This window comes from Hippoglossus hippoglossus, chromosome 2, assembly GCF_009819705.1.
Source record: "Hippoglossus hippoglossus isolate fHipHip1 chromosome 2, fHipHip1.pri, whole genome shotgun sequence".
NCBI lineage: Eukaryota > Metazoa > Chordata > Actinopteri > Pleuronectiformes > Pleuronectidae > Hippoglossus > Hippoglossus hippoglossus.
The window spans coordinates 5606480-5632626 of record NC_047152.1 but is presented as its reverse complement, the minus strand read 5'-3'; the positions used below and the strand labels follow the sequence as shown (position 1 = coordinate 5632626).

Here is a 26147-nt window from a genome sequence, read left to right as displayed (position 1 = left end):
ATGAGCCAATCCGGATTCACAGAGAGCGCCAAACTACGGCTTAACCACATTACAGTGCTGAAATGATAACGGACCTTTGCGATAAATACGTCCGACCAACCGTGAGAGGTGGGAGTGAAATTATAGGAGCTTATTTCCAGTTGATAAAATAAAACAGTGAACCAGTAAATACGAGCGACTTCATTCTATTCTAATCAACGGAAGAATCGTTCACTATTTTCTATTCCGTGTTGCTGGGTGCGTCCACTCAGGACGTGGCTCATTAAGAGCGAACGCTTCCCCAGGTGAAAAGGTTCCTGCGCTGAGACGTGGTGGAGAAAACCAAGTGCGTGTGCGTTAGTGTGGGCATTTCCAGGAAGGTCGAAGAGAGCCCTTAAGGGACGCTTCCCACAGACCCGGAGGACACTCAACATGCTGAGGACAATCGAGGAGCTGCCCTCTGGTTTTTAAAAAGATGGGCAGAGAGCGAGTCCCTCTTCAAACGACGAGCACGAGAGGCTGCTGAGAGGGACTGACCGTGCACACATGAGGAGAGATGTGCATGTGCAAAGGGCCTCGTGAGTCCAGACTGTCAGGTCGTGTGGTCAGAGTGGACAGAAAAAGTCAATTTGGAACAACCTACATATGAGACATAAGCAGTTTTCAGACATGAACTCCTGAAAATGTCCAGAAACTTGGGTCTGGACCTTTTCCTGAGTTTGCCTTTTAGTTATGAAGAACGCAGCAGGAGATTGTTCGTGTCAGACGCGTTCACAACAACAGGAAAATGTCAGGAACTTTCAGGCGAGGGCGTCTGGGAAGAGCAGCAGGAAGATATTCATATTCTTCCAGTTTTACATCCGTCATGTTATAAATGTCATTTATATTAAGTATTTTCACATAGGCTCACGCTGTCATTTCATCAGGGGGCTGCCAGGAAAAGTTCCAGAAAATGTCTGGAGCAGCTGACTCGGACACGCACTGCAAACCAGTAGAACCCTACTAAGTCTAAAAATAAATTTGACCCAAGGAGTCAATTGGACGTGTGAAGACATTAACCACTCACACACACACGTCCCTCTCAGTGGGTCATTTCCATTGTCCAGATGTGACAGCGGCTCAGTGGGGCCTGTAGTTCTCCTTCGGTTGGAGACCTGTGCTCTCTTGCCTTCACCGGCCGTTGGCTTCACATTAATCAGCCAATTATCGGCCGCGGCCAGCAACAACTGCCGCTCCAACCTGGCCCCCTAATCCAATCACCTTGGGGAAGTGGGTCAGGGGGTGCTCTGATTGGATAACCTGAGGCTGGGTCGCCGCGCCCATGACCTGCTGCTTTGAATTGGTAATGATGTTAATATTCTCCATATGGCCCTGCCTGTGTGTGTGTGCTCACATTTGTGTGGGTCCCCGAGCGCAGCGCCTGTCTGGAGGCTGAGCTGTGCCGCAGCATTAATGGCCAATGGAGAGGGAGGTAGGAGCCAAAGTAGCACTATCACCCTCCCTGGAGCAAACCTCTCGCTACGCGCCCACTTCCAGACCTCTTTCCAAATCCTCTTTCCCAGACTCCAGCCTCTCTCGTTGGCTGCTGTGCAGTAGCCCTCAGCACTAAGTCCCAGGCTGAGGTCCACCTTTTTTTTTTTTTTCATCAGTCCTGCTACTTTGGCATCCACTCCTTCAGGTCCAAAGAAACTCTTGATTTGAGGGGGGGGGGGGACAGCCAGACAGACCTCCGTATAATGAAGCCCACAGTGTTGGCTGCAGCCCTGTGATGGGAAATGTTTTCCAATACAGTGAAGAAAGTACGATGGGTAACAGGGGACACTTTCTTCCATAGAAATGTTCTGTGTTCCTGAAAGCTACAAAAAGCCAGAGTAATAAAAGAATCAGAATTTAACCCATTAAGACCAAGGTGCAGAATAAAAACCCCAAAATACAGTAATTTCTCAGCTTCTTGTAACTTGTTTACAAATGTGTGACCGGGCTCTCATCCGGCTCTCAAGCACACAAACGTCACACCCTGTCTTAAAGGTATATACATGCAGAGGTCGAATCAGGTCTTAATGGGTTAATAGACGATGCTGGTGAGATTTTATCATGGAAGCTATAACGCACATCGAACAATCGTCCATCTCGAATTTACCACCATTCTTCTAATTCTTACCTCCACTATATTCTCTCTCCATCTATGAGGTGCTGCATCTCCTGCACACGCACACACACACGTGCACGCTCGCTCACACTCACCTCCCTCGCTCGCTCACTCCCACCCCTCCAGCTGCAGCCCCAGCCGGCTCCACACAAAAGGCAGGCCAAATGTATGCTAATGAGAGCCAGGCCAATGGTGGAGCAGCACTCATTTTGAGAGGAAATGGCTTTCAATAATGGCGGCCCCCGGGGGATTTTGCACAAAGTTCAGCTCCACTTTGAAAAATGCATTCAATTCACTGCTGTGTGCGCGCTCTCTCTCTCTTTTCTCTCCTCCTTTATTTTTTCCTCTTCCCGGAATATATTTGCGTCCCCTCCCTCCTTTTTGGCTTCTCCAGTTCTGCGAGTGCGAGTCGATGGAGTTTTTGGGGGACAGAGGAGTCGTGATTTGTCTTTACGGAAACATCAGAAAACAAGAACACACACACACATACGCAGGTTTTAAAAAGTGTTCACACTCCAATCTGGCACTTTTTCTCCGCCTTTTGTTGCTTTTGCCCTTCTGCTGACACACGTGTCTCCAGGAGCATGTTAACTGTACCACGTGCCTTTCAAGCAGATATCGTCCTGTGGATCTTGGGCCGGGGAAAAACTTCAAAGAGCAAAAGATCAACAGTTAAATAACACAGAGAATATTTCTGGAGGAAACGAACATTATCTGAACCCGACTTGTCATCTTCACACCAGAAAATAGAAACCACGGTGGCTGCTACTTGGATGTATTCAATAAATCTAAAACATTATATTTATTATAGCCAGTGTTGAATCCAAACATCCTGTGTTTGCAGACACATTTTCTTATTTTAAATGTTTTTTTTATCTGTCATCCAACAGAAATAAGAAGATGCTTAATTAAAAAGCCTCTTAAAGCCTCTTTTTTTAATACGCCGGAACACACAGATTAAGCTTTAGCTAAAAGTAGTGGGAATGCATTAGGGCTGCACTAATGATGAGTTTCCTTATCGGAGGATGCATTTTTATTTCTTCTATGAATTATTTTGTCTAAAATGTCAGAAAACAGAAAAAGGGGCAACTATAACTTCCCAGAAATCAAGGTGATGTCTTCAAACTGCAAATTTATGAGACATGCAATTTAAAATGATAAAAACCAATAAAACAGAAAAACAAGATATTTTAGGGGTGGTATTTTTGCCTGATGAATGAACTTAAATGATATTAAGTAGTAAATCCTCACATCCTTGTCGTCTGAAACGACAAATTAGTTATTGAAATTGTTATTAAGCAATTTCAGCGATAAATAGACGTTCATTTCTGCTCGTCTGAATGGCTCGGAAGGTTTTCAATTTTCCGCATTTGCCTCAGTTTCATTACAGAGAAAGTTTGGATAAGTATTTTCTTCTTCTGCTGCGGTACAGTGCCGGAGTGTGGACGGACTGAGCTGTCAACGATCACCCAAGTCTCCCTCAGTCCCTCCGTCTCCATTTGGGTTTGTCTCCACAGTTACAGCTGGCTGATCTCTCTGTCCCTCTGCCGCTCGCTCGTGTTCCTCCTTCTCCTCTTCGTCTCTCTCGCAGATTCTCAGTCTCGTCATCGTCACCCCCCCCCCCCCCCCCTCCTAAGCCAGCGCTGATGTCTGGGCTCCCTGGTGCCTGTCATATCAGGAGGGGCAATAACCCATGAAATGACTGTTCTCTTTTTCTCACTCTCCTCCTCTCCATCCCGGTGTCCCCTCTTTTACCTCATTCTCCTCCTCTCGCTTTCCCCTCGCCCCATGCCACTCCACGCTCCACTTAGCTGCCGGGGCGCAAGCATCACAAAAATGACGTTTGCTCAGCATGTGCGCACACACACACATACACACACAAATGCATGCACAGGACGGTGAAGTTTCTGGACTGGATGTATCACTGCTGGGTTCAGAATTATATGGAGAACAGCACATATGCACCTACTTTGACGAGAGAACATTGAAACATGTGCAGTTCCATGAAAACCACACGGGAGGTTGTGCATCCATCATAAGAGCAAACCGTCCTGGGTGTGTGTGCACGTGTGATGCTCCTGCCTGTGCCCTGCTCTTCGGAGAGCTGATCACTCCTGTTCCTGGGATGAGTAGACACTCCCAAGGCAAACACTCCAGATTTAATTATAAGCTCCAAAGAGGATTAGTCTGTGCCGTGTGTGTGTGTGTGTGTGTGTGTGTGTGTGTGTGTGTGTGTGTGTGTGAGAGAGAGAGAGAGAGAGAGAGAGAGAGAGAGAGAGAGAGAGAGAGAGAGAGAGAGAGAGAGGGAGGGGGGTGGGGGGGGCAGACACAAAGGCAGGGGAGGGGCAAGAAGTTATCCCTTCATTTCCTGCACTTAAGAATAAAATACATGCATGTGTGCATGTGCTCTCACCTGGGCTGCGTGGGGTACTGCCGGTCTGGCTCCTCGTAGCGGTGCGCCGGTCGAGATTCAACTCCTCTCGCCGCCATCTGTGAGGAGACACGGCACCTTGAATGTTATTATGTAGACTGGAAAAGGTCAGAGGTTCAATCGCTTAACAGTCAAAATAACCATCGACACGCCCACTGGTTCGCAGGGAATTTCCATCCAACAAATCCATCCACAGTTCAGTGCATCTCCAGGCTTTATCTTAAAGCTTAGTATTAACGCAGTCTTTAAAATACTACATATAAAGTATTTGAAGCGTGTGTGCAGCCTTGTGGTTTGAGTTGAAACACGACCGGGAGAAGTCCTGGAAGGCCCCACATGCAGCAACATAAACATACGTGACCACATGTCAGCACTGTTCCCCCCCACAACACGTGTGTGTACATTTCCTACAAACACACAAGTCATATTTGAAAAAAAACGACATTTAAAGTGGTGTTTGGGTAAAGGTCTCTCATCCACACACACACCAGGAAGTGGCTGATTAAAGCCATGTCCACGCTGGGCCGGATGAATCTGGAAAAGGCTGTTTACTTCGTCGTTGCCCTCTCTCTGCTGGTAAACACGACGGTGGATTAAAGGCGTCGTGATCTAATGGAGCTGGACAGTCGCAGCCCGGTTGCTCAGCTTGGTCTCAGCAGGATAAGCCTCTGTTCTGTCACCTCGAACTCCTCACAGGGACTTACACATGGCCGGCAAATGGAAGGAAAGTTGATGAATAAATGAGGAGGAAAAAAACTATGGTGGGTTTTCACAGTCACCAGAAATGTCCCAGATACAAACGCTGCCATCTTGCGTATTCGGAGCCAGTGGTGAACGGGAGATGGAGCCACAGTTGACGGACCAATCGTGAGTCAGTCTCAGCTGGCAATCATGACGTGTTCACCCTGCTAACATGGAGGAGGCAGGGTTTATAAACTATACTGCAACAAAATCTATGAAAAAGCAGTATAATAATGCTCCTCACCACCGTCATCAAAACACCAGATGAGGGAATATCTCTTGGAAGAATCCCCTCAGTCCTCAGATTTATAGGATCTGTGTGACTCTGCCCTGGAGGCTCGTGGTGATCCCGGTCCCTCACTGAGACTTTCATTTTCTGTCACCAAACGACAGCACAGATATAAAAACGGTTGTTTATTGCTGCTCATTAATGAGACCCCTAAACTCTCCCTGCCACAGGTGGAACCACTTTTTATGCTCACGATATTATCGGAAAAGATAAACATAAATACGAACCCATGACACCTTCATTGTCTGGTTCTTTGCTCGTGTGCTTTTTCGTGGAAAAGATGCATTTTTCAGGTCATTTTTTGGGAGAGAAAAACCCAGGATAAATGATCAAATATAAAAACAAAGACGTGTTTTTAAATCTGGTTGTGTAACATGTGGACACGGTCTTAGGTTGACACAATACGAGGAGGGTTTAAACAAACCATGCCTGAAGGCAGAAGAGGAGGGAGGCGGGGGCGGACAGACAGGGAGAGAACATACAGTTTCAATTATCTGCAATCGAGATTCTGGGCTTTCCACATACAAACACAGGCTATTTACTCAAACGGACATTTCATCAGTCAAACACACAATGCACCACTGTAAGCAGAACACACACACACAAACACACAGGAGAGCTGGTCAAACACACGCCAGCAGCCACATGTACAATAACCCGACATGCACATGTACGCATGAACAAGCAATCGCAGGTTTGACAGAGACACGCGTGGAAATCTAAAGAGGTAAACAGTCAGGCGTTTGATCCGGGCGGACAAAGTGATGCAACCACAGACACACACACACAAACACACACACACACACACACACACACACACACACACACACACCGGGCTATTGCTCTGTTTTGCATGTACGGAGGAGTCTGAACTCACTCTGCATGTCAATGTGGCAGCATTACCTGATATCATTAGTATGTCTCTGTAATGTCGGCGGCTCTAATGTCCCTGAATGGGAGCCAGGAAGTGAAAGCACATCAGGGCCTTGGCAGGGGCAAGAGCCGGTGTGTGTGTGTGTGTGTGTGTGTGTGTGTGTGTATGTTAATATTATGGCAGTCTGGGAGGGTGTGTGTGTCTTTGTGTGCAGGTTTTAATATGATGCCGGGAAGTGAACGCTCCATCTTGTGTGTGTGTTTGTGCTGCACAGGGGACATTATGCATAAAAAAAGCATAATGTGAGGTAAAGGGGGCATTAGTCTTAGCAGGAAGCCGGGACTCAGGTGGAAGACCTTCTGTGTGCTGAACGGGGCGTAATACATCTTCTGGGCATGAAGCGAGGGAGGAAAAAGAAAAGGGGATTGAGGAGGAGAATGATGAGGACAGGAGGAAATGTGTGTTTAGATAATATGAGTGAAATATTGTGTCCTCTGATTGTATTAACATAATGGCCTGCAGCCCGAGGTCTGGATGATCCCTTTATTAGCTCACACACAGATTAAGGATGTCCGTCATATGGATGCGATTCAGACGGAAGCCCATTTCCTTCAATTTAGACAACCGGCTTTAGTGCCAGATGATACTCCTTGAAATACACACACAAGTAAACAAACACGCAGAGGGCGACTCGGCCTCACCATGGAAACTGGTAAAAACGGCAATATGAAATTCATCCAGGTTGCCGTGAAAACGCCGCGGCCCGACTTCACAGGCGGCGGTCAGCGAGCGAACAGCCCCGTCTCCGCGGCTTCAGAGGTGATGACACACACTTAGCCATTCCTGACACGCGGCGCGAGTTCATGTCCTCATCCTGAACCTGGTGACACCTCACACGCCGCTGTGTACATCTACAGTGAGAGGGTGTGTGTGTGGTTATCAGTGGAGAAGTTAATTTTTTGTGCAGACGGTAGCGGACTGACCACAATACATGCACACACACACACACGAGGGGGAATTTCCCTTTTCTCATTAGTGTCGGGCGGTAAAACTCTGAAAAGACTTTGTGCATTTACTGCATTTGTGAGTAATTCATACCCAAAGATCTTCAGACGTGTTTCAACACTTTGAACGGTTTGGTGCGAATGAGCAGAAAGTCACTTTAGCATTTTTTCCAAATTAGACAGCTACGCGTTGACAGAGCCAGACGATAAGAATCAGAACACAACACACGAGAAACTAAAAGACTTTGTTACACCCTTCACCTTTCGAGACACTTTCTCAATGGGGCAGGGGGGGGGAAGCGAATGAGCTTTAATGCATCGGAACAATCTCTCCTGTGAAGAGTTGAATTTTGTGGAGTCACTGCGTATGCGGCGATTCAGCAGCTGACAAACGCTCTGACAGAACGCTTTGGCGAGTGCAAGAGTGTGAATGAGCAGAAAGTCACTTTTCCATTTTTCCAAATTAGAAAGCCACGCGTTGACAGTGCCAGATGATAAGCATTGGAACACAACACACACAAACACACACACACACACACAGAGACACACACACCAATCTACTCTGGCAGCACAGCTGTCGCATTCATCAGAAAGTATTGCCGCAGCTCAGGAAATGAATTTCTTGGAGCCCTTTTGGCTTTGCTGTAAATGTGCGATGCTCATATATACAATGAGGCTCAAATGATAGTCCAAGTGCTTTGACACAATGCCTGAGCAGGGCTTTCATCCCTCGACTGAGATACTCCGATTTGTCTTTTCCAAGCCGCTTCCCTCTGCCGTCTCTTTTCAAATGGCATAATTAGACTCCTGTATTGCCATCTATTCCTCCTCGCATCCATCCATCCTTTTCTCCCCCCCCCCCCCCTTCCATCCATCTTGGATGCTAATGAAGCATGTGTCTCGGCACGGCGCCTCCGCCTGGCACCCAGTACCCGCCCTCTGTTGGCAACCCTAACCCCACGCCCAGGCACAATGATGCAGAATCCACCCGATATCCATCTTCTCCCTCATCCCTTAAAAAAAAAAAAACACTGATGAGACTTTGCTGACTTTCCCCATCGGAGTTGAGGGAACAGACAAGACGCAGAAGTGCATTGAGCCGGAGGAGAAGCTGCTAGAGATGTGGCGTGTGCGTAGGTGGACTCAAGACAAACAACAGCAAGAACTTATGAGCCGCAGAGAGACTAACTACTGCTGCCTCTAGCTGTTAACAGCTGGGAGTATGAACTTGAAATCAGCCATTTGTACATGCGTGCACATGCCTGCGTTGGTATAAGTGCACACGTTGTCTTTCAAGAGATCACTGCTGATAGAAGAAGAAATATAATATAATAAAACATCTGGCCTTCTGAAATATTGTGAAAACAGCTGTTCAAACAGGAAAAGCCTGCAACATTGATGTGTGTCTAACAGCATCTATCATTTTTTTATGCAGAAAGCCAGAAACATAATTTAGATTCTGTCCACAACCTTGAAAAAGCATCTTATTACCTCGATCCGTTTTTTTTGCTGACATTAATTGCATCAGGCTCCGGTCGGGTTCGGATAGAACAGACAGAATACCCGTCGGGTTTGTGTCGGGCTCGGTAAGTTTTCTCTCAGGCTCGGACAGAAGAAGTAGTGTGAACTTGGCTTAAGGGACTGTTGGCCCTTGGCGGAGGTATTCGCTCTCCTGAGTGCCGGCCTGGTTCTCTCCGTTTTCTCAGAGTCCACATAAAGCTGATCTCAAGAAAAAGGAAGCCGATGGAAAACAGATCGTGGCTAAATGTTGGAATTTGGGCCACGACTTTTAGTGTAGATGGAGAAAGGGACTATCTGAGAATAGAGAGCAAGTTAGTCCCTCTACATAGGTGTTGTCATTCTTTATCATTTCCTTGTGTTTTTCAGCAACAGGACGTTTCATAACCAAAATCTAAATTCCTACTCCTCCTCAAATGGCTTGTTGGCATAGTAACCGACGAATAACCAACAACAAAAAAGCTCACAAAGGTCAAACAAGCTCTTTCGTGCTCGTCAGGTCGAGCCTGTTGGCAACACAACAACATTATGCTGTATTAGGAGGCAGTGTGTGTGTGTGCGTGTATACATCTCGCACAGGAGGCTCACTTTGCCCCCCAGTGAACACTAAACACCCCCACACCTGGACCCTGCTCACTCTGAGCTCGTTAGCAGCAGATGGCACACCCACACCCACACACACACAAACACACATCGAACACGCATACACACACACACACACACACACACACGCACACACAGGACCAAAGGTTACACACACTCAGACTGGAATGCAGTCTATTTTGGTAATAGGCCAATCTGCTGGTAATTGTCTTCATTGTTACTGTTTATTTAGGCCTCAACTCTTGACCTCGGAGTCGCTCTTTACATTTACATACAGTCGGGTTCAGACTATGACTTGGATGTGTGTGTGTTTTGCTTAGTTAATCTTTCCTCGTGAGGACGTAACAGGTAGTGTTAAGATAATATTCAACTCCTTAGCGGAGACAACTCACAGTGATACTGCTGACTTCTTTCACTGGCTGCGGCTCCACGCAGGCTACTTTATCTGTCCAAATAAAACTTGCTCTGGATTAAACCGTTTATACGAACTCTAAATAGATTGAATGTTGTTTACATGCATCGGAGGAAGCATGTGTTCAAAACTGATTTATTTACAATGTACTAAAGCCGCTGGCTCCGAGAAGAAAAACACAATAAAAGATGTTATGCAGGCCAAGACTATTTCAGAGAAAGTGGCAATTAGCCATGAACATTTTGTATCCTCTTTTTTTGAGGGGGTTACATAGTTCACATGTGTTCTCACTAGATTGTTCTGAATGTTAACAGTGTCATTGGCTTTTTGTTGATGAAACTGCTGATCAATGGACATCAAACCAGATTTGTGACTTTTAAAAATTCTCTTTTTCCTACACATCTATTTTGTTACAGCATCAGTCTGAAGTCAACATGCCTCTTAAACCTGTTCCGTGTGATTGAGTGTGTGTGTGTGTGTGTGTGTGTGTGTGTGTGTCTGTGTGGCCATGGCAGTGGCCATGGGGTGTTGTTTATTAACTTACTGGGACTGTGTCCCTGTTCCTCTCCCCCTCTGTGGGTTTGTTTGCCTCCCCACTGCTCACTGAAATAACATCCAAATACCCCTGTGAGTGTGTGTGTGTGCGGGTGTGTGCATGTGTGTAGTTGTTTTCATCTGTGCCTCTCCAGGTCATGATGCCCGGAGAAGGAATGTCTGTCTCGTACTCAGGGCAGAATTATGTTCAGTTGATTTTTTACCGAGCTGTGATACAACCGTCATACAAAGTGTATGTGTGTGTTTTTGAACGTTCGAGTCACACACATGCTGCTAAAAACGCCTCCTTCCAGTTCTGTGCAGTCATGTGTCCACAGCACAGGTTAAACAATTCCCGGTTGTCCCCTTCCTTACGGTCACAGATTTGGGGGACATGGGGGGTGGACATCACGACCAGCGATGGAGGCTTTGATGACTAAATCCAGCTCCTCATGCCATCAAACTTCCCGCTGCAAATATTTTGAGGTTGATCTGTTTTTGACCTTTAGATGCTTTGATGTTACTCACGTCGACACCAGATCCTCAGTGAGAGTGAGCGGCAGCGAATTTAGAGGCTCAGCTTCAGGAAAATCCAGATTGGTCTCACATAGGGTGCCGACATTCGTCTATTTGTTTTCTTCCAGTTTCACGTACGTCAAGTGACAGAAGCTCTGCTGTCACAGACCCAGACATTTGCATTCTCACACTTTCAGGGAAATATGAGGTTCCACTGTCGTCAAGTCCTCCTCGAAAGATAATCGAATGTTCCTCTGAGACACTGTCGGGTAAAATTTCTTGACCTCAACAGAGGGAGACAATCACGCGTGCATGTACCGAACCTTCTCCTCTCGAATCCAAACACGGAGTTGATGACGCGCTATTGAAGTAAGAGCGAGCGAGCGAGAGCGAGGAGGAGAACGGGAGATTTCTATCAACTTGCAGACAGATCACACTCTGCAGTTTGTCCGTAGGCCAGAGACAAGCTGTGAGGATAAAGACAGACACCAAATAAGTCCCTGCAGGCCTTTGCTGAAACCAGATGGGGAGGAGGCAGAGGAGGCAGCGGGGGGGGGGGGGAAATTAAAAACTCCTCACCCGCTCGCTGTGCAGCATTAAAATGAACTTACTTAAAACAAAAGAGAGGCGGGGAGGGAGAGGGACGTGTTGAGCCTCAGGGATGAGCTGCAGAGACAAGGACAGAGAGGAGGGAGTCCGTGGACAGAATCGCTCATTGTGACTTTGCAAAGAGAAAAGAGGGAGAAAGGTGCTACACACAGAACTCTTGATAGCGGTGGTTCGAAACATAATGCTGGAAAAGAGATGTTCGCTGTTGTCTTTGTTTCCCCAGGAGTGTGAGCGAGAGTTCAGCCCCGAATCTGAGCCGGTGTGTTTCAGAGCCGGTAAAGGGGTAAAGTGCTCCTGTGTGAGCACCAATCAAACGATGAGATGAAAGCTAATGGCCAGGAGCAGGCAGTGTAGTGATAGGAAATTATGGAGGGATTATAAAAATGAGTGAATCCTCATTCTCTCCGTCTCTTTGCTCTTTAGCAGTATCAAAGTTGCGAAACAGTATCATCACTGGCGCCTTTGAAAGGAACCATTATAATTAGTGTTTATGATGGTTCCTTTTTTTTTTTACTAGAGCAGTGCCCATTCTAAACAGCCACGTTTGTACTACTGCACCCCCCCCCCCCCCCCGCTGTACAAAGAGCCATTCGCCTGTTTATTCAACGTTTCGGTGAATCTCAACTCAGTATGCAGAGCTCTAAACTGGAGAATCAGCTGTCATGTGCCAACGCGAATCAGTCTGCATGTAAACGTGTCCTTGGGCAAGACACTGAACCCCCCCCCCCCCCTTACGACTGTTGCGGCAGTGCATGAACGGTGTGTGATAGAAAGAGAAGCTTTGTATGAATGGGTGAATGTGACCTTTGAGTGGTCCGTAAGACTAAAAATACATTGTTGTCTTGAGCTTGCACACATATATATGCATACAGAGATTCCTCACATTATAGGAAGACACTGCCATGTACAAGTTCAAAGATAAAACACGCCGACTGCAACATACTGTACAAGTTCAAGTCCAACCCAGAGCAACCACTGAAATCATGTAAAACCAGAGATATAGAAGAAAGAAAGACAAAGACAAAACCCCTTTTACAACATCAGGAAACATCTACGACCTTATCCACGACCCTGATGACCCCAGACCTTAACAACAGCGGCGGCAGATGAGAAAATACTCGAGAGAAGGTTGTTATGTGCTCCAAACACTCAGCAGCATAATGTGCTGTCTCCAGACCTTCCTGAAGTTTGAAAGTGCTGCGAGAGGTATTGTTTATTCAGGATTGTTTGTGAGCATATGGAGGCGCAGAGGAGAAGATCAGGCTGCAGGTGGTTTGGAGCAGTTTATATGGATGTTTTGATCCCCTGCAATTGTGACGGGTGTGATGCCGTCGCGAGATGATCTCGAGCGTTGGAATCGTTTCTAGCACAGGCTGGAAATAAATGCTCTTAATCCGCAAAACAAATACACACACGGTTTGAGGTGATTTAAAAAAAAATAAATAAATAAGCAAGTCAATTTATTTTCAGAATATTCATGAAGCATCAGTTCCTGATAATGCAGCATTCTGGAACACAAAAAGGTATTAGCGCAAAAATTCAATTAAATCTGCATTGCAAAACATGGAATTATCTCACCTCGCTGGCAAACGCCGTAACTAAAATGGGCTCGCAAGGCTGAATTTGGACTAAATGGCTTGTAAGGAGGAACAATCTCTGCAGCACGACTTTAATTTTATAATTATCACCCTAAACCCCGACATTAACAGACTGCAGAGCGCTTTACTGTAAGCTTTACCTCCCACTTTACCTCTCCTCTGTCATTTCCCCGTCTCTTCAGCCACTGTTTTTTTCAGGAGCTGGTCACAGTAGCTTGTTCGGGATTATTCTGGGGTGCATGATCCAAACACTAACTTGTGGTGGGGCCTGTGCAATTACACGGGGCCAGAATAGCGCTCAGCCTGGTCCAGAGAGTCAGGGACCAACGGGCAGCCTTTAATCAGCAGAGGCCTCGACAGCTGCACGGGGCTATATGTGTGTGTGTGTGTATGTGTGTGTGTGTACGTGTGTGTGTGCGCGATGTAAGTGCAGAGAAAGGGTGATCTCAGAGGGGGGTGATGAGGACTCCAGGATCAGCTGACTATTTCTTGTAATGACTGAATTACTCATAAAGGTTTATGTGTGTGTGTGTGAGTGTGTCTGTGTGAGCTTTCCAAAGTGCATTGTGTGTTTTTATGTGTTTGTGGTATGCTACCTCTTAAAGTTCTCTTATAAAACGTGTGTGCGCGAGCATGTTGGTTTGTGTGTAGTTTGTGTTCATAAGTATTGTGTATGCATGCTTTTGATGTGTTCATACATGAGTACACGTGTGTGTGTGTGTGTGTGTGTGTGTGTGTGTGTGTGTGTGTGTGTGGTTGTAATGTCAGTAAAGACTAAATTACATTTTCTATATTTGTGAGAATGTTTGTGAAAAAGTAGGACTTAATGGAACTTGCCTGGTGATCCAAGCACTTCAAATGCGGCTTTACCCATGGGGATTGTGTGTGTGTCAGAGAGAGAGAGAGAGAGAGGAAGAGTCACAGTGAGAGAGATGTTGAGTGATGGTGTGTGGTCGCCAGTTTTCCTTCTCTCGTTCCTCATTAAATTGGTACAGGAGCATCAGTTAAACGTCAAATCTACACACACACACACACACACACACACACACACACACACACACACACACACACACACACACACACACACACACACACACACACACACACACACACACACACGGCATATGCTAACCTGATTAACACTAACATTAGACTAACATTAGTGCAGCCTCCTTCAGGGAGACGCCCCCGGACCAGCTGCTCTCGCTCTCTCTCTCTCTCTCTCTCTCTCACACACTCTCACTCTCTCTAGTTCCAATTCATCTTCTTTATGAACTGAAACTTCTTCTTAACTAATTAACTAGTCGGACAAGATCGGAAACAACGAAACAAGCTTTTTGTTTATAATGTCACGGTCACTATTAATGACGGGCAAGGATCTGTCAGTTGTGGTAGTGAGGAATAAAGGAATCATCATTTGTAAAATGACTGATCTTTTCATCTGTAGGGACGTTTTAAGGTGGTTGAGGTGTTAAAGGTGCAGTAGTCGTCGTGTGTGTATGCCATTGTGTTAGTTCAGAGTGTGTGTGTGTGTTGTGTGTGCAGCATCAGCAGCTTCATGCACGATGGAAAGATTTGATTGGCTATAGGTGAAGAACGTCTCTTGTGAAGAACTCAGAGAAACAGACCAAAGCTATACATTTATTCCTTTCTGGTAACTCCTATTTAATTTCATTCAGACTTCACGAATTAAAACATCTCTAATCCCTAATGGGAATTTTCCTTTTCCTTTGTCCCAGTGAGCAAAGATTTAATGTCATGCTTAAGGACACTTCAGCGGGGGGGGGGGGGAGCGCTTGCTTCCCTCTTCTTCCACCTCAGCTTCATTTTTCCACCTGATTTTATCACCACGTCATTCTCTCCCTTCCCCTCCCCATTCCTTCAGTCGTTTATGTCAGTGCCTCCATGTGTCTGTCAGTGCCTCCGTGCCATCTGTCTCCTCCTCGTGCCAACCCGGCTCCCCCTGTTAGATGGGCCATTTCTCATCCTCCCCATCTTGGCCCTAAGGCGTCTCTTTAAATCGTATTTGCTTCCATGCTGCCCTCTTGCTTTGGTCATGTTCTCAGTTTTCTTTTGTGCTTTTTCTCCCAATCACATACAGAGTGTTGTCTTTCACCACGGCACTTCCTGTTCCCTTTCGCCGGGCCTCCTCGCTGCCACTCCCATTTCTCCTCATTTACTTAAATCCCTCATTCCATTTTCTCTCCCTCGGGCCCCCTCCTCTCAGCTTCTGCCGGGATACGCTACTTTTTCTTGCAGCTTCCCCCTGAACAGTAGGCGCACAGCGGGAGCAGCCTGCCAGCACATGCATTACACCTGCGCTCTGTGTGAGTCGGTGTCTTTGCTGGGAGAGACAGGAGTCGGAATTGTGCGCGGCAGAAGGTGTCGGGCGAGAGCGGTGACGGCCAGTCACTGGGACACAGTGGGAGCCCGGTAATCTCACCAGTAAACAAAAGGAAATATCAATATGTAAACACAAAGTGCCTGCAGACGCGTCTTTAGAAAAAGTGCTGCTGATGATAACTAGTTCACAGACGAATACGCTCACATTCATTAGGACTGTGGGCGAAAACAACTACAAAACACCGGGGCTTTTGCCTGTGGGCATGAAGAACCCTACAAAGATCCCCGGTGCCTGTGTGTGTGTGTGTGTGTAGGCCATCTATCACCGTGACAGGCTGGTGCGTGTTTACTTAATGATGTGGGGGTTTATTTATGAAGTGATGGCCGACGTGTGGGAGGGGAGAGAAAAAGTGAGAGAGCGAGGGAGGGAGGGAGGGGGGGGAGAGATTGAGACAGCCCGAGGATGTGACATTAAAATATCATCAAGGTGATGGATGTCCGCGTGCACGGCATTAGAGAGAAATACAAAAAAACAGCTGTGCGACGGATGACAAGTCGTATCTGGACTTACGAGTGTCTCTCTGTGTGTGTGTGTGTGTTTCGTAATGACTGCGGAGTGTGTAGTCGCGCGTGTGGTTCTCTGTGACTCCTGTGTTCATTTGGGTGTCACATGTGCTGCCAGCGTTGTTTACGATTCACAGGGTAATGAGTTGAAGATAAGATGCATGAGTTTGTGTGTGTGTGTGTGTGTCTGTGTGTGTGTGTGTGTGTGTTCCTCCGACACCAAGAGAGCAAACAAGCCTCCACTCGACTGCGGCGACATCTCTTTCCACTGACCGTGTTATGCAGCCGTAGTGCACATACAGCCGACTTGCATTATGATAAACATTTCATGACATGCAATCTGGACCAGAGGAAACACAGACCCATGTGAAGCTCCCTGGACGTTCAGCTGCATCACAGAGCGGAAGGGAATAAGTGACTCCTGTCAGTGCGACTGCAGACGATGCACGGGGACAACCACAAGGGGGCAAAGGGGCAACAAGGGAATTAATGAAAGATTGAAGTAGTTTCCTTCAGGGTAAGAAAACCCACTAAAACCTCAAAGAGCCTTTAAAGATGTGATCAAGAACATGTAATAGAAGGAAAATGTATAACGACTCACCCACCAAGTTGCGGCCATTGTGCAACTATCCGTCTGAGGGCGGAAAAACAATTAGCTTCATCCTATTTGGCCAAACGTTTGAAACTGAAGAGGGGAACTCCACCGATTTTAACCACGAACATCAGCCCCGACGAGGAGCACTCAGACTGTGAAATCGGTTACATCACGTCTCATGTCGAGTCGGAGGAGATGACCCGTCTTTTTACACTTGGTTTAAAAGGCGCCTGAGGGAAAATCGGCACGGCGTGAACAGACCCCATTTTCCAAAACACAGCCCCAATCCAAAGTAGAGCTGGAAGAAAGTTGCAGACGACGTATGTATGATGCTACAAGTGAGGCAGCCGCAATCAAAAGAGGCAACACGTGTCATTTTTCTACCGCTCAAGGCCCTTCCCCTGAGATCCATGTGGGTCCGAGAAATATTGACAAATAAGGTCATGACCCACATCAATCCAACAGCCTTCTAACACAGGTACTAAAAACTAAACCAACCCCTGAAGACCTCTTATCTCAAAGTATTCTGTCAAATTAGAATGATGTCATTATGTGAGGAATTATATTTAGAGAGGTTCCCGGAGCATTTTTAGAATTTGGAGCACAGAAGAAGAAGAGATTTACGGGAAAAAGAAAATTGCTGTTTCATCCGGGTAAAACTAATAAAGGCTACTTTACAGACGTGGTATCGGATCGGTATTAAATGCCTAACCTGCCAATTTCCACAGAATCGGAGGCGCTTTCAAATCTGGAATCTGAGCATCTCTAATTATTTTCAATAGATGTCATCATCGCCATTGGACTTAGATTTTAAAGGCATTTAAAAAGATATAATTTGGTTGCATCATGGGAAATGTAGGCCGCAGCATTTAGGGAGCTTTAACAATACAAGAAAGTAAAATAATAAAAGACTTTAAGAAGGTGATGAATATAACAACAATAGGGCGTCGGGTGTGAAAAGTTATTCCAGACTTAACCTTACAGAACAAAGGAGTCTATAAAAAGACTTAATTAGCCATCAGGACGTTACATAGAGCCTATGATTAGCATATAGAGAAAACAGACAGAGAGAGAGGGACAGTGTGATTGTCATAATTACAAGTGTGACCTATTCACAGACAGGGAACACGAGGGGAAGGGTCAAATTAGAGAGGGAGAGACGGACAGAGACAGAGGGAGATGAGAGGTGGAGGAAAGAAATGAGGACGGGGACATGAGGTTCTTTTAGAAACTAGACTTAAGTGCATGCACACACACACACACACACACACTAAAAAGCCAGTGACACCCACATAAAAGGTTCTTGCCTCACACCCCTCCACATCCAGATCATGCAGATAAATGGCTGCTGAAAGAATAAAACTGAGCCATAAGTAGATATCGTAATCGCAGCCTTTTATCCCTGCTTTTTGTTTATGTCAGCTCGGGTTAGTGTGTTACCCAGCATCCTTTAGCTGAACAAATATAGACCCACACACACACTCATCTCCTCTTTCAACCACACACACACCACTCGGGGAGCGAGAATGGTGGCTCCTGGCCTTGTGTGGAGAGCTTTGAAAACCTTTTTAACCATTCAAGGCTACAGAAATGGCCGGGCATAAAAGAGCATCGGCGGCGGCAGCAGCGTGGCGATGGTGGCGGCGGTAGTAGCAGCTGTTAAATGGCTGATCACACAAGGCCGAAGCGAGCGAGCGCCACGCTCAAGTGGTCTGCATTTAGGCTCCTCTCGTATCGTACAGGGAGAGAAAAAAGGTAAATGTGTGCCGGGGAATTAAAAGTGGACGATGTTAACTCCAACTTGTCAGCCATCAAAACAAAAATAGTCGTATTCCATACAAATATTTTCATTAACACACTGAGAATACTTATAGGAAACATTCGAATTCAAGTGTAAGGTACTTTTATTTTGGCATCCTAAAAAGTAAAGCAAGTCTTGTGTGTGTGTGCTTCATCCTGATCTCCAGACCTAGAGGATTCTGGGTAACATAAACCCTCGCCGACATAAACAGAAAGTGAGGATGAAACGCTCAGACTGTGGTCAGAACATCTATTCACGTCTCTGCTTATTCTTCGGTGGTCGACTCTCTCCAGGGCGTCTGTGTGTGTGTCTGTGTCTGCGTGAGCTTTGTACAGTCGCCCTTTGGTGTTATTTCAAAAAGTATTTACATTACATTACAGCTCGAGTGTAATTCACCTACGACAGTCTCTCATAACGCGGTGTCATCGGATTTTTACAGCTGCCAAAATAAAGGTGGGAGCAGCTCTGAGGTCGTATAAATGCTGATGTTTCGAAGGCAAGATGTTTTAACTAACAGTTGACAATGCTTAATTTTATTATCATCAAAAAGAGGCTGGAGTTAAGCAGCAATTGAACATGACACAAGTCAAACTATATGTGATGTTAAGTAGTTAGAATGATATATTTTGTTAAAATGTTATGTTTTGGATCGTTCAGACCGATGGCAGGAAGTTGAGACAGCATTAAACAATAGAAGAAGAAAAAGAAGTGGGGGTGGCTTGCAGGATTGCTTGTTGTCCTCGCCTCCGATGAAAAAAAAAAAATATATATATACATTCAATTCTAAATATATAATTTCACATATATATTTCACTTGTTGCGCTTCATCATTCCATTATCATCTTTTCTCTTTTTTTTACCCCATGTAACTTCCCAGATGTTTTACTGTTTCACTTTCTATTCTCGCTATGCATGTGTGCATGATTGCTAGTGGGGTGTTTCATTATCGGGTTCCTCAGGGGAGGAACCCACCGCTGGGTTTTCTGCCGTGGACACCGCCGCCTGCTTTTCATGAGAGAAAAATAACAATCAGATCAGAGGTTGTCCTTCGCACTCTCTGTACTTTAATTGCATCAGAGTTTTCGGCGCTGACTGAGTCACAGTGAACCCAGGCAGAAACGCAGGCTGCACTGGGATGTGTAATGAGTGACGAAGCCCTTCGGGCCTCAAAGAAAGCGGCCGTGGTGTGTGTCTGCGAGCGCCTAATGAAGCCTGGTTCTCTGGGCTTCATTGCTCAATAAACAGAGACTATAATAAGCGAGGAAGCGAGCACAGCAGGACGCAGGTTGTGTCAGGTGATTGAGTATCGGAGATGCCATCAGTAAATCCATCCCATATTTCCCAGAAGCCTCGGATTCTCTCTTTGCTCAGTTGTGTCATTTAATGAAAAATAAATCTAGTTCTGAGGAAATGACTTTGCAAATCGCTGTGGCCACTTTCGCCGATTCTGACTCGGATCAAAATGTGATTTTCTGCATCCTTGGGCTCACTATTAAAGAAATCCCATTTTAAAATGGCTGATAAATGGCTATTGATTTCCATGGCGAGTATGCTGAGTTCAGGAGAGTGCGGAGGTAAATGAAATGATTCCTCCGGCTGGATCAATACAGGTTCAGGGACATTTAGCGGTGCAGCTTGGCTTGGAGAGGCAGCTGCAGTACAGTGAGTCGCTTCAGACCGCTGTTGCTCTTTTCCGAAATGAGAAGGAGAAAGCAGGTAGAGCCAGTTCGGGGCAGACAACACTATCATGTTTCCTCATGGAGGCAGGATGAGAGAGAAAGAAAGGCTGAAGTACAGAGCTGTGTGTATGGAAATGTCACCAGTCTAATAGATCTCTCCATGAACTAAATGAGCAGGAGAGCGGGCGCCGCCTCGGTGACACGCGGCGACTCGAAATGTTAACAAGAGAGCTGGAAATAGACACCGGAGAAAACAGGCTGGTCTCACAGGAGCGCTGCGGTGCGCCGGAGACACAAACACACACACACAGTCCAGTTTTTCACTGAGGTTTGAACTAGACACCGAACACTGGCGGACATTTCCGGGCTACACTCCCACGGGCACTCACCCGGTTTGGGTCGTTGTCCAGAGCTCGGCGTCGTGCGGTGTCCAGCTCCTCGTAGACGGGAGCGGCGCGGCTCGGCTGGTACTCCCGACGCATCCCTTGGAAATGCGGATCACTGTGGAGAGACAGAGAGGAAGGTGTAAACAAAACCAAACAGAAACATTTTGGTTGGAACTGATGTGGTTCAACGTTGAATTATGGGATTATTCCATGACTTTGAGTTCCAGATGTTGTCTGTTCATTTTAAGTCTAATTTTCAGCACATCTTCATCTTGTGTTAAATCCACAGGAATTCTTTGGCGTCGCAGATACAGCCCTTGACGGTGGAGGAAGACTGATAAGCAGACGGATAATATCAACAAAGTATTGCCTCTGCAGAGACATCAGTGCCTCAACTGAACTTTCTGCAGCTAAGAGAGAAAACCAAGAAAAAAACATTGAACAGAAATGGTATAAAAACTTTCCATGGATGTGCCTTTTCACTTTAAAAGCCACATGGCGCAACTGCAGACAGATGATCCTGCTGAATCCGACCTTTGCAAAGTCAGCAAAAGGTGAAAATGAAGAATATATGAGCGAAATAGAAGGGTACTCTGTGGTGTGCATACCCCTGCCAAGGGCCCGACTTATGAAAACACATTTAAATTCACTAGATCCATATTGCACACTAAATACGCCTGTTTTTTTTTCCATCAAGATCCATGAATTATTCTCTGAGAAATGTTGAAATATGCCCTATTTTACAATGTTGTTGATCTTCCCCCTGATCTGGATCTGCGCCAATATTTAATGGATTCTCTTTCCTGACCAACACTGCATCTTTCGTGATAATCCCTCCACTAGTTTTTGCGTAATCCTGCTAAATACCAAACGAGAAGGGCACTCACCTGCACCAAGGCTAAAGCAGTTTCCCATTAATTATCTAGACTGCGGTGGCACGCCATATTCAACATTGTCCCGCCACAGTTTCATAATGGACCAAAACACTTAATAACATAAGAGATGAACAGACGAATAAAAAGAAAACATAACCTGCTTGCCAACAACTTCCGAGAAAGAGGAAAGAAATAAGAACAGGGAAAAAACTTAAAGGCGAGCTGGTGCTCACTGGACCTAAATGCTTGATAAGCTACACACCTGAGACCAAAAACCTGGGCAGACATAAACACACATCAGAATGGTAACACACGACCACACACACAAAAGGCAGGAGACAGAAATCGTGCACCTGAGTGAGCACAATCCTTCAGGATGTGCGACCAAAGTACGACCCAGTGCTGTGGTTTATCCGTGTTTACCGGCTGCACTGGAAACAAGCATCTAATATTGACACTGATATGCTGTTTGTTGGCTGTTTGAGATACATATCCAGAGGAAAAGTCAACTTTCCACCCTTTGTCTGCATCTGTAAAAACAACACACACACACACACACACACACACACACACACACACACACACACACACACACACACACACACACACACACACACACACACACACACACACACACACACACACACACACACGGCGGGCCTTTGTCCGACACGTGAAACACCCACACAGCCTTCATCAGGCGGGCGCTGCGCCGTGCATTCTAATGCTCCGACCTCCAGGCGGATATTGACCGAGGCAGGGCGGAGGAGAGAGAGCGGTGGGAGACACAGAGCAGATAGGGAAGTTCATTAGTGAAGTGCGTAGCTTACCTGTTTAAGTCTCTCCTGTGACCCTGCCTTTAATTAGAAAACCTGGACGCAGAGTTGTGTATTTCTGCGTCGGATTGTGTATTGGTACGTGGGGCACTCTGACATTGTGTTTGTGTACCCCGACCTAATGCCGCCTGCCTTCGATCCAGCTCAGTGGGGACAGGAGGGCTGAGTCACACACACACTTGTGGCTGGCGGGTGCGTTGATATGCAGAGTGCTGCTCTCGTTCCGCTGCCGAGTCCCTGTCGACGCTCGGGGCGCAACGTTCGATCCTGATTCGCTGCCACGTGGAAGGAACTTTCCCCACAAAAAGTTTCAGCGGCGCTTTGAAACACCAACACAGATGCTTGTGTTTTATAAAGATGGATATCACGAGGCCGTGCTAATTGTTGCTTCTACGCACGCAGCCAATCAATACCGATCTCTGCGTTCTGCGGATGACCTTCCTGTTCAAATAGTCACACTTAATCTCTTGTATTATTTATTTATACTTTTTATTACCCAGAAGCCCCTTCTCCACACACACACAAACAAACAGACCCTCAGAGAATGAATGCACAGAGCCAAGACGAGGTTTTTGTTGTTTTTCTTTCCACGCCACCCCTCTCCTACCGAAACCCATTAGCCAATCCCTGGGCCCATAATTAAGGCTGCCATTTTGATGGAGCGTGCACGTCGCTCTCCAAATGAAACAACGCTGTAATTATCTCATTACGCCGCCGCCTCCATCACTGACAACTCCAAATATCATCATATTAATGGCTGAAGACAGAGGTTGATTCTGGATGGAACATCGAGGTGGTGGGAGGGGGGGGGGAGCGCATTAGGTCTGTTCAGAAGCAGTTTGCTACGAGTTGGAAAATTCAGCAGCTTGCTTTACTTAGCAAACAGTGAAAGACGAAGGTGCGACGGACACGTGAGACTGTATAAACACACATGTGCATAGCGTGTTAAGTGTGTGCGGATGTGTCGTGTTTGGACAGAGACGCGGAGGCACCGGCGTTGTCATCGGCAGCTAATATCCGCTGCTGATCGACATTTTAAACTCCGAAAAACGTCTGAAAACAGCTCGAGCCAAAAGAGACAAATAAAAGACTGTTATATAACGATATATCGATAAAAGATAATAAATATAAGAGAATTACTCTCTATATTGATTTCCTTTAGAGAAATGTTTGAATATGTGATGTAGCGAGGTCTCACAGGAGCATCGCCCGGAGTGCCTGACATGTAAATGCTGTAAACTACAACTAATCAATAACTCAATAAAGCCGTGTTTTGCTATATTAGCTCAACCACAGAGGTTGATACCACTCAAGTATCACATTTCATCCATATTTCAGAGTATCTGACTCCGCGGGATGATCTGACGGCGCGCTGAGCGAGGGGAAAACTGGAAGAGCAGAGGGAGAAGATGAGACATGGGAGCAGGGGGAATGAAAGACGCGTCAGAAGACAGAACGAGAGCAAAGCCGAAGCGGCGGCATCAAGACGGCGACGGGAACTTGGAAAAAGAGTGAACGAAAGAGCGGGAGAGAACTGGAGTGAGAACAAAACCAAACCGTCAAATGAAAGCGAACAGGATTGAGAGAGAGAGAGTGTGAGAAAAGCAACTACCCTGTGGTGTTAGCCCGTGTGAGGCCAGACTAATTAGGAAGTGTGCGCCGCCGCCGGCTGGTTTGGCGACTTTTTCTCGCTGTGGCTAGCTGATTTAAACAAAATACACTGGGGGGGATAAAAAGCTCAGGAAGGCAGGTTTTCTCTTTGCCGCCCGCACGCTGGAGGTAAGCACACATCAAAGTGAATGGTCAATGTTTGGTTTCCTGGTGTAATACTGGGAATAGAGTCGGACAGAAACTCAGTGGAGCTCCAAAGTGGAGACAAAGAGGGTTTTTCCTGTTGAAAGAGAGGCAGCACTTTATACTCCATCTGTTTCTGAACCCTTCTGGGGAGGATGCTGGGGCAGCCTCCAGCCACACCGAACTAGAACTGGTCTTTTATAGGTTTGTACTGGTTTTACAGGCGATCTAACTTGAAGATACAATAAAAAATGTATGAGAGGAGGACTGAATATCAATTTTCAAATTTTTTAAGGGGCAATTTAGCAAAATAGGGGGTTTACGGAAGAAATCATCGCAATCAAAGGTGTAATATCCCGACTTTTAATCCCTTAAATGAGTAAAACTAATTTCCCATGATGCTTCCCGATATAATGCATACATCTTTCAAATTAAAAATTACTTTCTTTGAATTTTTATAGGGCCTTCGAGAGCAACAACTGTTTCCACTTCTCCAACAAACTGATATTAGTATGTAAAATTTATGTTAAGTCCCTTTAAGATAATAACTAAATAATGTTTTCATTTGCAGCTCATGTCCATGGAAATTAAAAATGCTGTGATTTGGATATTTGGGATTAAGGGATTTTGTCAGGAGGAATAAATCTCTGCTTTGTTAAACTGATCAAAACATTGGATCCGCTGCTGGTCAAAGGTTTTTAAGAAAACCCCAATTTATGCAACAGGCCCATTACTCATCATGTATCTGTTTTCTGTTGTTAGGCAACAAGTGGACGACCATAAAAATCAAACCTGATTAACTCACAATCTAACACCGGCTTCCTGTAACAGCCGGTTTTCATCTGTGTAGCTGGGCATGAATAAAAGAACACTCGGAAGCTGGCGGAATATAAAACAGAAACATTTTAATTGCTCTGAAAAAGACACAATTGATAAAATAATAAAAGTCAAAAAATGCCTGTATATGACTTGTTGTTTTCAAGAGAACAAGACAGGGCTCAAGAAGGACTTTTTACACTGGCTGCACCCGACGCAACAATCATGTTTGAGTTATGGTCACGTATGCTGGGCTATCTGCTGTGTGTGTCTGTAACCAGGGAAACCAGGCGGGAAAATAATCGTTTGACACATACCCACACACGCACTAATCCAGACCTGCTGAATGTCAAGCGCCATCGATGCGCCCGATGAAAATGTTTATTTGCACTTGTCAGATGAGAATGAAAACGGTGGCACTCGGGAGCCCCGGCTGCAACACATCCTGTTCTCTGATGCTGCCGAACGACTACATCCACGGAAGCAGACATGCAGAAGATGTCATTTCTGAATGCAGCACACAAAAAAACGTGTGAATTTTCTTGATACGGTTTCTGCTTTGCACTTGAAACTGTTGCACCGGAATGGAGGGGGTAAAATGGACGGAGGAGAAAACCAACCCCAGACCTTGTTGCTTCTTTTCTATATATTTAAACAATTAGTCACACCGGTCTGACGGACTGTTCGCTCTGTCAGGGAAACTTAGCAGCACCTATCCTTCGTGCGACTGCTCGAGCCGTGGCAGAAACCTCGGATGGCATGTTCGCCGATTTGTCGTTGTTGGCTTACAAGCTTCATCTTCCCTCCTCGCTCCTGTTCCCCGCACAATGGCGCCTTTCTCTAAAAGCACACCTCTCACAGGTCTTTACCTCTCTTCTGCCCTCTCTCCTTCCTCTTTCATCTCCTCCCTCCCCGTTTCCTGCTCCGGCTACAAAAGAGCGCCTCCTGGCTAATAAAATTTGACAAGCATAGCTAACCTTTTTTCTCCACAGGTCAGCCTCTGGCATGCCTCTAATCAAATGTGACGCCCATCACGGCACACACCTGCCATTGAGGTGCCTAATGAAAATGTCCGACGGTAAATTAGGGAGAGACGGCGGCGAGGAGTCCACCGGCGAGGGCGCTGACGAGGGGGGGGAGGAGGGGCACCGGCGTGTCTCGGTTGGCATAGCTATGCAAACACGTGCGAACCGTGCATTGA

The 26147-nt window shown here is 46.1% G+C and overlaps 1 protein-coding gene across 2 annotated transcripts in view; it reads right to left on the bottom strand.

Annotated features, from left to right (window-relative positions):
* Window positions 1-26147, bottom strand: part of pard3ba (par-3 family cell polarity regulator beta a) — a 133825-nt gene that overhangs the window by 9635 nt on the left and 98043 nt on the right. The window contains exons 22-23 of one of the 2 annotated variants that reach the window (XM_034611081.1): window positions 20629-20740; window positions 4542-4618 (exon numbers count right to left, since the gene is read on the bottom strand). In XM_034611081.1, the coding sequence (XP_034466972.1) occupies window positions 4542-4618; window positions 20629-20740 (189 nt within the window). The remainder of the gene's footprint in view (window positions 1-4541; window positions 4619-20628; window positions 20741-26147) is intronic. The other variant, XM_034611090.1, reaches the window with a different exon arrangement.